This window comes from Nanorana parkeri, unplaced genomic scaffold, assembly GCF_000935625.1.
Source record: "Nanorana parkeri isolate BGI_ZX_2015 unplaced genomic scaffold, ASM93562v1 scaffold543, whole genome shotgun sequence".
Taxonomy (NCBI): Eukaryota; Metazoa; Chordata; class Amphibia; order Anura; family Dicroglossidae; genus Nanorana; species Nanorana parkeri.
The window spans coordinates 373,893-387,087 of record NW_017306811.1 but is presented as its reverse complement, the minus strand read 5'-3'; the positions used below and the strand labels follow the sequence as shown (position 1 = coordinate 387,087).

The following is a 13,195-nucleotide window of genomic DNA, read 5'->3' as shown; positions in this document are numbered from 1 at the left end:
AGCCATTCATTTTGGCTCCAGTAATTAACTCAGCTTCCATTGTAAAGGGTTAAAATGTTTATTGCATCTCTTAAAATATCTTTATGAAAAACAGGAGAGTGAGATTAGAAATCGCACTTTATGAGTTCTACATGTAAGAATGATTTCCTGTGCAGAACTTCTGCTGGTATATATTTTTGAAAGAGGTCAAAATATTGTTTGAATCCCATAAAACATTAGTTCTGTGGTATTAAGGTATGCACTGCATTACACAATGTCATAAACCCCAAACGACACAGCTCTACGGGAAAATACTTACAGATTTTTAATATCTACCGCTCCACGGAACGCCTTTCTTGGGATGGCCTGGATCTGGTTTTCACTGAGGTCTCTAGAAGGAGAAATAAAAAAGAAAATGTGAATTTGCTGCATGGATATGTGGATAAATTTACAGGGGGTTTCAAATGTAAATGCTTGACGGGTCCTGGTCTGTTTAGGCGAGGTTGATGTACAGTCGCTCACCGCCCCTTGCTAAGATTATGTAACTTTGTCTATCACATTCCACATTGTATACAAAGATAAGTTATTTCAGTTATAGCATTTTGGTGAGGCTGTCCAAATCTATTGTCAATAATGTCAGACAATGAAAGCTTTGGCTGTCTTGACTGTCATCCCAGAAAAACTGAAAGAACTATTGGGGGAATTTACTACAACCTGAGCAGATAGAATTGGGAGCAGCCGAGCATTGTAAATAACCACCTTTTTCTTAAATTGTTTAGACTACAGTCTCAATAAAAATTAGTAGGGATGTCCAGACACCAAAAATCGTACTCGGTACAAGTACCTGTACAGATACGTCTCCAGCTCCAGGACTAGACTAGAGAAAAATTCAAAAATTAGGAGTCAGCTCTCATTTGTAAGGAGCACACGGAGCTCCTGGGATTTGTACATCTCTGTTTTAATGTTCGATTTTGTTTTTATACAAGTACTGATACTTGTCCAAGTACTCACAGGTACAAGTACTGATACATTTTTGTTTATTGTCATGTGACAGCTTTTCTAAAACAATACAGACTAATGATTTCAGGACAGTGGTGGAGTGCTAGAGCCAGGTCCCAGCTGCAACCGCTGCAACCCTGGCAGTTCTCGTGAAAACGGCAAGTATCAGCACTGGTATCTGGACATCCCTACAAATTAGTAAACTAAATGTGAGATTGTAGTCCATCAGGGAAATGAGCTTGGAGTGGTGGCTACAACACACTCAGGGACCAAGGGGAACAAAAGTAGCCACCCTCCAGAAGGAAGGACAGTGTCAGCACCAAATTCAGAGATGATTTGAGGATCTACAGCCGAGTGATACACAAATAAGATACATTTTTGTTTATAGTTAGGGTACTTGAATGGATTTTTAAAATGTAACTCCTGAGTTTAGTGCCATTTAAAGCTTTGAAAATGAAAACTGATTGCCATGCACAACTGATCTAGTTTTTTTTCTTTTCCAGTCTTAGTAAATTCCATTCTATGTCTATTCTCCTGACTGGGTGACAATTTGGCTATTTTACTAGATGAGTTGAGTTTACAAACAATATGCTGCAGCACCTAATTATCAGTGCATCTGCATTAACAGTTTTCTCTTAGTCCAGCAAAGACCAGTTAATCCTGCCGGGAAAGTCCACCTAATGCAGCTTCCTGTGATGGTGGGGCAACGATGCTGCACTGCTCCTGTATTCCCACTCTCACGTAGGCTGTGTCTGCTTGCACTACAGTCAGAGTAAAACATGTTACAGATTGCATTGCTATCAGCATCGCCCCTGCTGATTCACAACTTGTAGCTTGTCACTCAGCACCTGGCTACACCTAGTCCTGTGCCCTACTTTCTGGGCTAAGATCTCTGCCCCTGTTACTGAAACCTCCCACTGTGAGCTGCAGTGTCTGGGAGGGTGAGCATGTGAAACACAAATGAAGGAGGATTTGGCTCCTTGGAAGGTAGTTTCCTGCTTACTTTATGAGGCTTATGCATCACATAATAACTGGATTTGGGACTTGTTTATAGCTTTTAGTTATATTTAGTTATATCTTCACAAACTTTTAACATTCACTTCAGTTATCTGATTATGTGAAAATCATGTACACATGAACAGGAATTTGCTTTTCACATGATCAGGTAGCTAAAGTGAATATTCACACAATGTTTAATAGAAAATCTTTGTGAACAGTGCCTCTGATGCTTACAACTGCTTATGACCATTTGGTTTTTAACACCTTCATTGTCTGGGAAGATTAGCTGCATATATACAAACTATATACAGATACAGACAAAAACAAGCACAAAAATCACTCATTTGGGGATTTTTTTGTCAGCTTAACCAAGCTTTATATTATCTGGGCTAGGACTTTATCATACAAAATACATTTTCAGAGGAAACATAATATAGTAATACCAAAGAGTCAGTCAGAATGCTGTTCCACCAGGACTGTAACAAAAATATCTTCAAATATTTTTTTAAGCTGCTTTATCCTTTTATGGACCAGATGAATTTTTACATCATACATTCTAAATAACTTGATTTTCCAAGGGAGTTGATAATTTTCAAACAATAAATGGTTTAACTCTTGACTTCTGTAATTGAATCATGTGAAACTCACATTCCTGTTCACTTTTATTACCCAATCATATGCCGATTAAATTAGTAAATATGAATTTACTTTTCACATGATTGGATAATTAAAGTGAATATTCACACAATTGAATGTGGGAGAGTTATTAACTTCTTTAGTAAATCAGACTTATTTCTTTATTTGGGACAAACAAGGCTTGCTGTTGATGGTGTTGTCTACTAAATAATATTATATTAATTATTATATCATATTACTATAATAATAATATTATAATTTTCTGTGCTTTTTAAAAGCAAAAATAAGCAAAAGATAGAACAAAATTACACTTTTTTCAGGATGCTAACAATTTTTTTTTGCTTATCCTGTTTATCATGGCACTATAATGATGTTGCCCTTGCTATGTTTGATAAGTTAATTGCATACAATATAAATATATTAAAACTTTCAATATATTAAAACTAAAACAATAAAAAGGGAGACAAACACAACCACGGTTCACATGCTAACATTAAAAAACAGTGAAAAGAGAGAAGCAGAGAAAGGATGAGGTCAATGAGGGACTAATTATGGTTAATTAGAAGAAAATCTTTATAAAACCTCTTTCTTTAATTTCACTTTTCTTCAGCCTTTGCTGTTTTCAGATTAACGAAGAAGGCTGTGATTTGCACTAACAAGGCTGAGGTAATGTAGCTTTCAACAATATTACAAGGAATGGCCACTGTATCGGGCTGCCATGGTGATAATTCATGCAGCAGCTTCCATGATTGGCTTCTACTTGTCTGAAGTTCAACTTAAAGTGCATCTTAACCCAAGAACACAAAAAAACTAATATATTGCAGCGTACCGTCCCATAAACATACTTCCTGCCCTTGGATGACAATGCTAACGTACTATACTGTATCTATAAAGGAGCAGCATTGACACCCTAGCACAAAACATGTTTTATGAATACAGAACCAATGTCTCTCACTCTCCTTATCACCATAACATTGTTCTGTAGTCCATGGATAGCTGGGATAAATGCTAACTAATAAAAGCAAAGCACAGGCAGTGGGCACAGGAAGCTTACAAGATTTCTGCCAGGATGAACAGGTATTTTTTTTACTTAGGAGTTACATCCTCCGCAGAACCCAGCCCATTCACACTATCTTAGAGATGCCATAAATTTACTAAGTGTGTGGAGGAGAGAGGAAGAATTTTTTTTTAACAGAAGAGACTTTGCATGTCCCTTCTTCCCAAAACCCTTACATTCCAATGATTTTTTTTCTTGTTTTCACTTTTCTTCCACTTTAAGCAAGCGGACCACTGACAGCGGACCACTGTGGAACTGCTCTTAGGTGTACTCGGAAAGAGAAGTGTACAAATAGAAAATTATATTTGCTTTATTTGTTAATAAAAAAAAGATGTGTAACCATAAACAACAAAAATAAAATAAATGACAGAAGATTTTACATTTGTTTTTTAAACTGAACTGTTTCTATCTTTAAAACCATAGAAGGTTTATGAAGAACGTTGCAGACATGACATAATGCAATTTCTGGTGCATTACAAAGCTGATGTTAATTTACTGTGCGAAGTAACGAAGTTAATGCCGATCCCTGGTTGCCAGGGAAAGTTCCAGGTTTTACAAATGTGTGCCCCAGAAATGTCCACGTTTTCAGTTGTGCCTAAGTGCATGATAAAATCTCTTCTTTTGTTGAATTAGATTCAGTCCTTATCTTATTTCCATTTTCGGTGTGCTTTTAAAATTATATTTATAGAAGACCAGTATTTTAAATTAAATAAAAGGTAACAAAGCAGTTCAGCAGGCCATAATAAAACGGAGAATGCATTGTTCTGCGTTTGTCTGCAACAATATTCCCAGGCTCACCGCCAAAGTGTCCTTGGAAATTATTTAAAAATGCTGCCAACTACAAAGAACCGAGCTAAAAAAAATATAAATGATCAGAAATCAGGGTGTAATTAGCAGATGGATGTTAGTTTACTCTGCCTATTTACCGTAGGAAGCATGTCTAATAGGAAACAGCAAACTTTCTATTTCAGATGTACATTGAGTCATTTACCAAATGCACTCTGACTGTGCTGGGCTGACAGTCAATCCCATAACTGAAGGAAATAATGACCTTCAGCCGTTCAAATGTCAATTTGATTTATAGGCACCTTTAAGAAAATCCATGAGGGCCACAAGTCTGTAGTATACACTTAGTACAGCCTGATGAATTTACGACCAAATCATAACACAATGCAAATGCTAATCAGAAACACAGGAACGTAAGACTGTGAGCGGTCTCCATTCCTGTTAGCCAGCCTGGGTGAACATATGTTAATTGTTACATGTCACGCTGGTGAGCAGATGTATAAAACATTAAAGTTATGTACTGTATTACGCAATGCACTGTGTAGACATTTCCAGTAAGCTTCCTGTTCAGTAATACTTCTGCAGCATAGGACAGAAAATGAAAGAGAGGGTCTGATTGGCTGTTTTGGGCAACGCAAAACATTTTCTCAATAACCACTGAATGCTATCCTATGTCAGCTTATGCAACATCGCTGGGACAAGAGACAATGGAACTAGTGATAACAGGAACCAGTGATGACATGGAATATTGAAGGTATATTGCTGTGTTTTTAAATGAGTGCCTATTTTGAGTTATTATTGTAATTACCTAATATTTAATATGACTAACATTTGTATATGCTTGCTCTCCTTTATTTTGAAATTTTAATAAGCAGAACATTCATGCAAAAGGAAGGTCCACTTCTCCGCCAGCCCTTCATCACCCAAGCAAATTAGCATTCATAAGGGTTAACAATAAATATTTCATAAGAATTCTAGATACTGAGGGTGATGTCACTGCCCTTTGCTTCCTCCTGGCTGCTCGAAATACCACAATAATCCATTCTTGTATTAGGCTGGGATACATTCTGTCAAGTGCCCAGATATCCTGGGAGGCAGCGGTGAGGCATAGTGAAGCCTCCCAAAAGCCAGGCCAGGGTGAGTATTTTTATCTTTTTCTTTGTCAAATCTTTAATATATTTTTTTGGTACTGTTAGTTTGAGTGGCAGGGGGCAGGCAGGCAAGTGGAACTTCCATTTCAATAATTTATTTATTACAGGTATTTATATAGCGCCAACAATTCACACCAAGCTTTACATACTGCACATTCACATCAGTGCCTGCTGTCAAGGAGTTTACAATCTAAGGTCCATATCACACATGCATACACACATGTACTAGGGCTGATTTAGACAGGTCCATGAAAGGTACAAGGTGGCCAGCGCATTGCAAAAACCATTTTTAATACACTAGATTTCCTCTTTCGAAAGCTTTACATCTTTGTGCAACACGTGTATGTTCTCTACTTAGGAAACAAATAAAGAGCAAGACAGAGAAAGAGCAAGGACAAGCATAAACTATTACAATTTTAACAACTTTCAAAGCCAGACCAATGCAGTCCAAATATGAGGCAAATATATGCTGTGTAATATGTTGTCCTGCATTACATAGAGTTGCATTGCTCTACGTTGTCCATGCACATTGTCCTGAAGAGTGAAGATGGGAGAGAAAGAGAGGGGACAGTTAAACCGTGGTAAAAGAGAACTCTATGTGGTCATTTTAATGGATTGAATGTCTAAAATTATGGCTCGGAGCAGCACAAACAGAAAAATGCCTGCATCATCCTGATTCAATTTCAATGTGAAAATCTTTAATGTGAAAACATGAGCAAAAACTCCCAGAAACCCAAAGTGATCATTTTAGAGCCAGTCAACTGCTCTATACACCATACGATCATCTTGAAAATAGTTGCAATTTTTAACTTGTGATTGCCTTCATCATTGATGCAACCATTCACAATCCTTCAAGAGTAAATCATACTGCTGGTGAAAAGCAATTGATAAGGATGCAGATGTATGCCAGTGCACTCACAGCATGGCTGTAGAAAAGTAACAGGGCCAACAATCACACTCTTACCTTCACTTCCTAAAGACAAAATAATAGCTTAGTTGCCAAGAGCACCTCCTATCCTTTTACCTTCCTCTAGCTTTTAAACACAGGGACTGGTGTTCATCAATGTGACAAGTACAAGACTCTCATTTTCCTGCTGTGAGACATGGACACTATTAGGTGTAATTATTATTCTACAGCATATGGAAACTAATAGAAGTCAAGACATACATTACAGAGTGTTGTAGAATAGAGAAAGGAGCATATGTTGTGAGATGTTCTGCTCCTCTGCACTGTACAGACATAACAGAGAGATAATGTCTTGCAGCTCATCTCAGTAGGCCTGTCAGACAATAAAGGCCACTAGCTATTATTCTAAGCTATTGCATCGAGTCATTACAATAATGTCCTTGCGGTAATGCCATCTTATTTATAGATTCATTTATGACTTTCCTTTGAATGCTGCTTCAGCATTCTAAAAAAGAATGAGAGCTTAATTATGTAAAAGAAAAAGAAAAAAGAACGCTGGCCAATTCCTCATTGTATTCCAGTTTGTGTTTCAAAGGGATGTACCATCTACCATGCAGGAGCAATAAATCTTTAGGAGATGGCAACCTGCTTGCAAATTTAATTACCAGTAATTTTATTCCCCCCTCTACGGTTTAACCTTCCTAAAAGTCTGCCAGTACAATCATAAATTTCTAGTTCCATCCACTTGTTTCAAAGCCCAGACTAATGGTTAATGACTTATGTGTCCCCATATTGCTTAAGGGAGGGGGGCAAAATTGCTGAACCACTGCTGGGAAGAGATATAGAAAGCTGATGTAGTTTTCTTTTCCAAAATACTTGATCGCCTTTCATAAGATGGTATGATAAAATAATGCTCCGTGATGGAATACGGAGTCATTTCCTACATGTGATAACGCAGAAAAGACAAAGGTCAAGCTATGATTTCATTTAGCTTGTAAAAAAAAAAAAGCAGAAGGATGCAGTAAAGGATTTAAAAAGGTGTTTGAAAAAAATTGATGCAATAAAACTTTAAAAAGAAAGAAAAGCTATGCCGCTATAGCCTATAAAATCTCTTCGATACATACGAAAGAGCAAAAATATGAAATTAATTATAAATGTACTATAGTGCAAAATAAGGGGTGAAATGAAAAATGAAAAATCACACTGGCGGGTTTATTTGCCTAAAAAAAAAATATATGACAGAATTGTAGTTCTACAAATACAGTAACCATGAAAACAATCATTTCACTTATTTGGACTATAGTAAGCTGATCTCTGATTAGCTTATATGAATATCCACATTGCACATTTGTTGCCTCTAGTCAGGCCAATTACTGAGACAGGAAGTTTAGAATTTTCTCTACCATTAAATGAAACCTGTAGTAAGAGAATATGGAAAGCGTTATTGTGACCTCTCCTCGGATTGCTAGTTGTCTGACTATCATGTCAATCCAAAGCTTTCAATATTTCTGAGGCACATGCTTAGAACAGGTAGATAAGGAATTTTGACTTGCATGCTTTTTATTTTATTTTTGTTTATTTACAAAAGGGTGAAGAGTTTGGAGAAGGCAGGAGAAGTGAACAATCATTCTAGACCAACATAGCTGAACTGGAAAGTGAGCTGAATTGGAGAATTTTTCCAAATCAGCTATGTTGTCCTAGATTGTTCTCTTCTCCTGCCTTCTCCAAACCCTTCACCCTTTTGTGAATAGCCCTGTAAGAAATTGTTGAAGTCAATTCTAGCCAGAGATAGCCAGGTAACTACTTTTTTTCAGAAGCTATTGCAGCCTACATACACTATATGGCCAACGGCTAGTGGACACCTGGTCAGCACATCTATATGAGCATTATATTGGAGCTGATCCTGACCTTTGAGGCTGTATTAGCCTCCACTCTGCAGAACAGGCTGTCCACAAGATTAGAGAATAGAGTTTGGGAACTAATTATGGGGTTTAGGTGATACTACACCCCACAAGGAGTATATAATATTAAAACATATGTAAGGGCTTTTTAGGTATCAAGAACACCACTAATGGTCAATACAAAACTTTATTAAAACTACATCTTTATTGGTACAAAATAAAAAAAAATTAGTTTACATAGTTAAAACACATAAAAAAGTGATCCTTCCTTCAAATTTAGCATACACTCATGACCTCCCTTATACAGATACCAGCAGTATTGATTCATTGTCCGAGGACCACAAAGAGTCCAATTAGTGCACTATTATTACAATGTCATGGTATCAAATGATACCATTTGATGCGTTTCACACCCAATATAAGGAGGAAGCTAGAAGAGAGCATTTGTGAGGTCAGGTATTGAAGCTGGACAAGCAAACCAAGGTGTTTTACTAAGGCTGAGGTCAGGGCTCTGTGCAGATCACATGAATTCCTCTACACCATACTCACCATACCATGTCTTCATGGAGCTGGCTTTGACCACAGGGAGACAGTCATGCTGAAACGTTTTTGTTTCGGGCAATTCAACTGATGCCACACAGTTGAAAACATGCAATTGTCTAAAATGCCTTTGCATGTTGTAGCATCATTAGTGCCCTTCACTGCAAACTCCTGAAAGCACTTATTTATAGGGGATGTCCACATACTTTTGGTCATATAGTTCACTTCTCTCAGTACAGGTTTCCTTAACTGGTTTGTCTTTGGGCAACCTTGGACTTCAAATATCAGATTGCTAGGATGGGAAACATTAGAAATGATTGTAAGACAGCTGCAATCACATATGGAGTTGGCTTTAGTGCAATGATTTCTACTATCCACAGCATATGGGCCTTTTGAACTGGTTCAAATGTCCATATCTGTCTGATTTGCATATTACCACAGATGGGCATACTTGCGGCAGGTCAAGCCACGTGTAATAGGGACGACGACGTGTCGGATGGACCAAAGGGTCTGCATGTGGCCAGCTGTTGTCACAATCCAAGCTCCTAAAACAGGAAACATTCCTTGCCGGTGTATTGTGTATAGACTGCAAGTCTATGCCTAACAGACAGTCACAGCATTACATAGCATTGATTATGGAGTTAAATCAAGGATTGATATTATTGAACCAGTTTGCCAATTTTATAACACATACAGCTCTTTGCATAATGAATCTTCAGCTTTAATTTAACGTTAGATTAGTTTAACTGTTATTTTAAGTCGTTTCATTAAAATTCTTTTACATTGAAGATTACAGAGATTCCTCCACAGAATTATTATGTACATAATCGTGTTCTTTTCTGTGATCAAAACTAATTGAATGAGACTTCACAAAAATCCTTTGTTTCATTATCTGACATGTACTAGTAACATGAAACCCAGAAAGTCACAGGCAAAATTATACTGCAGATCCTGATTAAATATTCTTTTATTTCCCTGAATCCCTTCTTTTTCCCTTGTTACTATTTGTAGATCTTGTGATTTCTACATAAAAAAGAAAACTGAAGCAAAAACTCTTGTTAGGTGATTATTATCTGCATAGGGCAACATTTAGAAATAGTGTTCTAAGTATAGAGAAAAATGTTTTTTACAAGCCTAATATGCAAAACTCAACCCCAAAATCTGAATTTCACATTTCCCAACCCAATCTGTAAACAAAACAAGAAAAAACAAAACAATGACAATGGCAGCTGCCAAACGTTTTCCTAACCTACCAAATGCCTTTATCTCCTTTATCTTGCTTTCTTTTGCCAGGCATGAGATATAATTTGGATACATAGAATTATAGAACATCTTTATCCTACTCAAGCATGGTCTACTGTACAAGGTAGGTTTTCAATTTAAGACTCCTGCCACCCGGTGGTCATTCGAAGTGCTGCATTTCTCTTCACATTGCTTGGATTTTTTGGACACTCTACAAATGATTACGGTGCCATTGCTATGAATGGAATATTACTGTATATTATTTGAAGAAATGGATAGTGCACTGTCAGTAAGATGCTAAACAGGAAAGCAATATAGTAAATCCACGAACAAAAAAACACAAACTATCTGTATGTTGCCACAAATATGTACAAAATACACTTTATTTGGATGTATGTTTAAAATCACAAAAATAAAAAAAACCTCATGAATATCATTGAAAATAATTCCTAACTGTAAAAATGTATTTGAAGTTTTATAAATATCCACTCCCTCTAAGTGAAGTGTATAATAATATAACTGTATATTGAAAAAGAGGAACTATGATTTCACTTCACTGAATAATACACCAAACATTCCTAGGACACATCTGAGGGAAGGTATGACAGTGAGAGACCCTACATATGGAGCATTCTAATTTGTATGTGGGCTAACATAGCATTCATCTCATATACTTATTGGCCCTGGGTCCTGCTCAGGTATGGACTACCTGGACCCCACTTAGGGACAGTGGATATTTATATTCAATTTCCAAAGTGTATGTTTACTTTATAAATAGTCTCTTAGTTGGTAAATAAGGGGAAGCCGTGTTTAGGTGAACTTTTATTACATTAGTTTTCTAAAGCCCTGTGTATCATCATCATCATCATTCCCATTTTGTTTATATGAAATACTTGTTTTGACCTTTTTTAATCCTTTGTTGCATTCCAGTACAGCTTATCTCCTGCAGCCTTTTAACAGCCATGTCTTGTCTACATGCATGCACCCCATGCTGGGTGGCATTTCTCAGGTTAGGTTTCCTGGTGGTGACAATGGTGGACCATGCCACATGTAATGTGTAACCTGCATCTGAAGCCTGTATGGCAGGAGCACAATGCAGAAACACTAGGGGGAAAAAGGGACAGGGTGTTGTCACCCTACATTTGGAAGTGCCTAAACAAAAACCTTTATGGCAGATCACAAGGTAGTATTTTAATAAATGCTGCAGTTTGAAAATGACCTTTAATTTAATGATTTTAACATGTTAAAGCTTGAGAGTTGAGATTTACATGATTAGGTTTACAGCTACTTTAAAGCCGATCTCTGGGATAGTCACCCCCTTCCCACTTTCCTTTAAGTTATCATGGATACAAATAAAGAGAAATCTTTACAGGGTTATTCACAAAAGGGTGAAGCGTTTGGACAAGGCAGGAGAAGTGAACAATCTAGGACAACATAGCTGAACTGGAAAGTGAGCTGAATTGCAGAATTTTTCTAAATTAGCTATGTTGTCATAGTTTGTTCACTTCCCCTGCCTTCCCCAAACTCTTTTGTGAATAGCCCTGTAAATGTCCTTTATACTTAGCTAAGACCGCGGTCACTTGACGCTTCAGGCCGGGTCTTCTCTCCTCTTCTGTTGACTTCCGACGGGGTCCTTTGAGTGTCCATGTCACTGCCTACGTGACAGACACTTTCTATTGGCTGCCCAGAAACAGGGTCCTCTTAGGATCCAGAAGAGAAGTGTCATCACATGGGGACTAGGTAATGAATAGCGAGGGACCAACACCTGTAAATGGCACCGGCAAGGGAACTGGATGGAGGGCTTAGGTGAGCATAGATTGCTTCATCAAGTAAAACAATAAACCTTGTGGGATGCGTTAGAGTGGGCGGGAGGGAGTTTATATTTTGCTTAAAATGGGGCTTTAGTAGAGTTATCCTTAAGAACAAATTAGATATTGGTGTTCAGCAGTTTTACAGTGTCCGACTAATTAAATCTGATCTATGATTGGCTGTTATGGACTACAGCACATCTCCACCCTTTGACCCATGTCAGTAAGTAAAGTTAGTACTTTTTAGACTTCATATTTTCTTCCAAGCGGTGAACCGGCAAACTGGGTACATTTAGGACCATGGTGTGCACATCAAGAATTGTATATAGATCTGCTTTTTTTCAGAACAGATTAGTTTACCAGCCAATGTAAGCACTTGAAGTACACACTAAACCAATTACACCTCACAAGAGTACTGTAATAATTCATATTATTTTTATACAACTCTGTTTACCATTTACAATATGAATCTATTTTAAATGCTTATTTATTTGATGCTGTAATGGTGCTTAAAATATGTATACATAATTTGGGTTTGACTGCATTCATTTCTGAGATTGCAATTTGCTTTTTACCCTGGAATGTTAAAGGCAATCATCATAAAAGGTCCATATTTTGTATCTGGAGTCAAAATCAAGGAGCAGGTCTGCACCCAGTGTAATATATGTAGTACATTAAACTAAAGCAACATCAATCATTCCCCATCTGAATAAGATTATGTTTGCTTGTTAGCATAAAAAAAAAAACTCTCAAACCTCAGTCTCGTCATGGAAGTCAATTCATTGACCACAAAATCAATTCAGTCTTGCTCTCTCACTCTCCAAAAGTGCACTTAAATCAATTTGTTACAAGTGCACCGCATAAAATTAGATGCAAACAAAATATTCTTTGTTCTGATGTTGTTATAACAAACCTGGAACTTTGAGCTGTTTTTCCTGCAATAAGAAGAAGTGTTTGCATTACGCGGCCGACCCCACCCATCATTCCGCTAGTGTATTAATTCCAAATTAGCAAAACTTCCATTCCATCTGCTTGTTGTCAAAGCATTAAATGGAATAAACTATTTTTTTTTCCTTTGTCGAGTATCTACAGTACGACAGCGATGCAGTAGAGATGTCCATCTTCCAAAAACATACCATTTAAAAGGCACCTGCTGATTTGTAATGAACTGTATAGAAAGCGGGTAGGGT

General features: G+C 37.2%; 1 protein-coding gene across 8 annotated transcripts in view; it reads right to left on the bottom strand.

Annotated features, from left to right (window-relative positions):
- SLIT2 (slit guidance ligand 2) overlaps positions 1-13,195 on the bottom strand; it is a 292,973-nt gene that overhangs the window by 113,974 nt on the left and 165,804 nt on the right. For all 8 annotated transcript variants that reach the window (XM_018561765.1, XM_018561764.1, XM_018561758.1 and 5 more), the window contains exon 5: positions 299-370. In XM_018561765.1, coding sequence (XP_018417267.1) covers positions 299-370 — 72 coding nt within the window. The remainder of the gene's footprint in view (positions 1-298; positions 371-13,195) is intronic.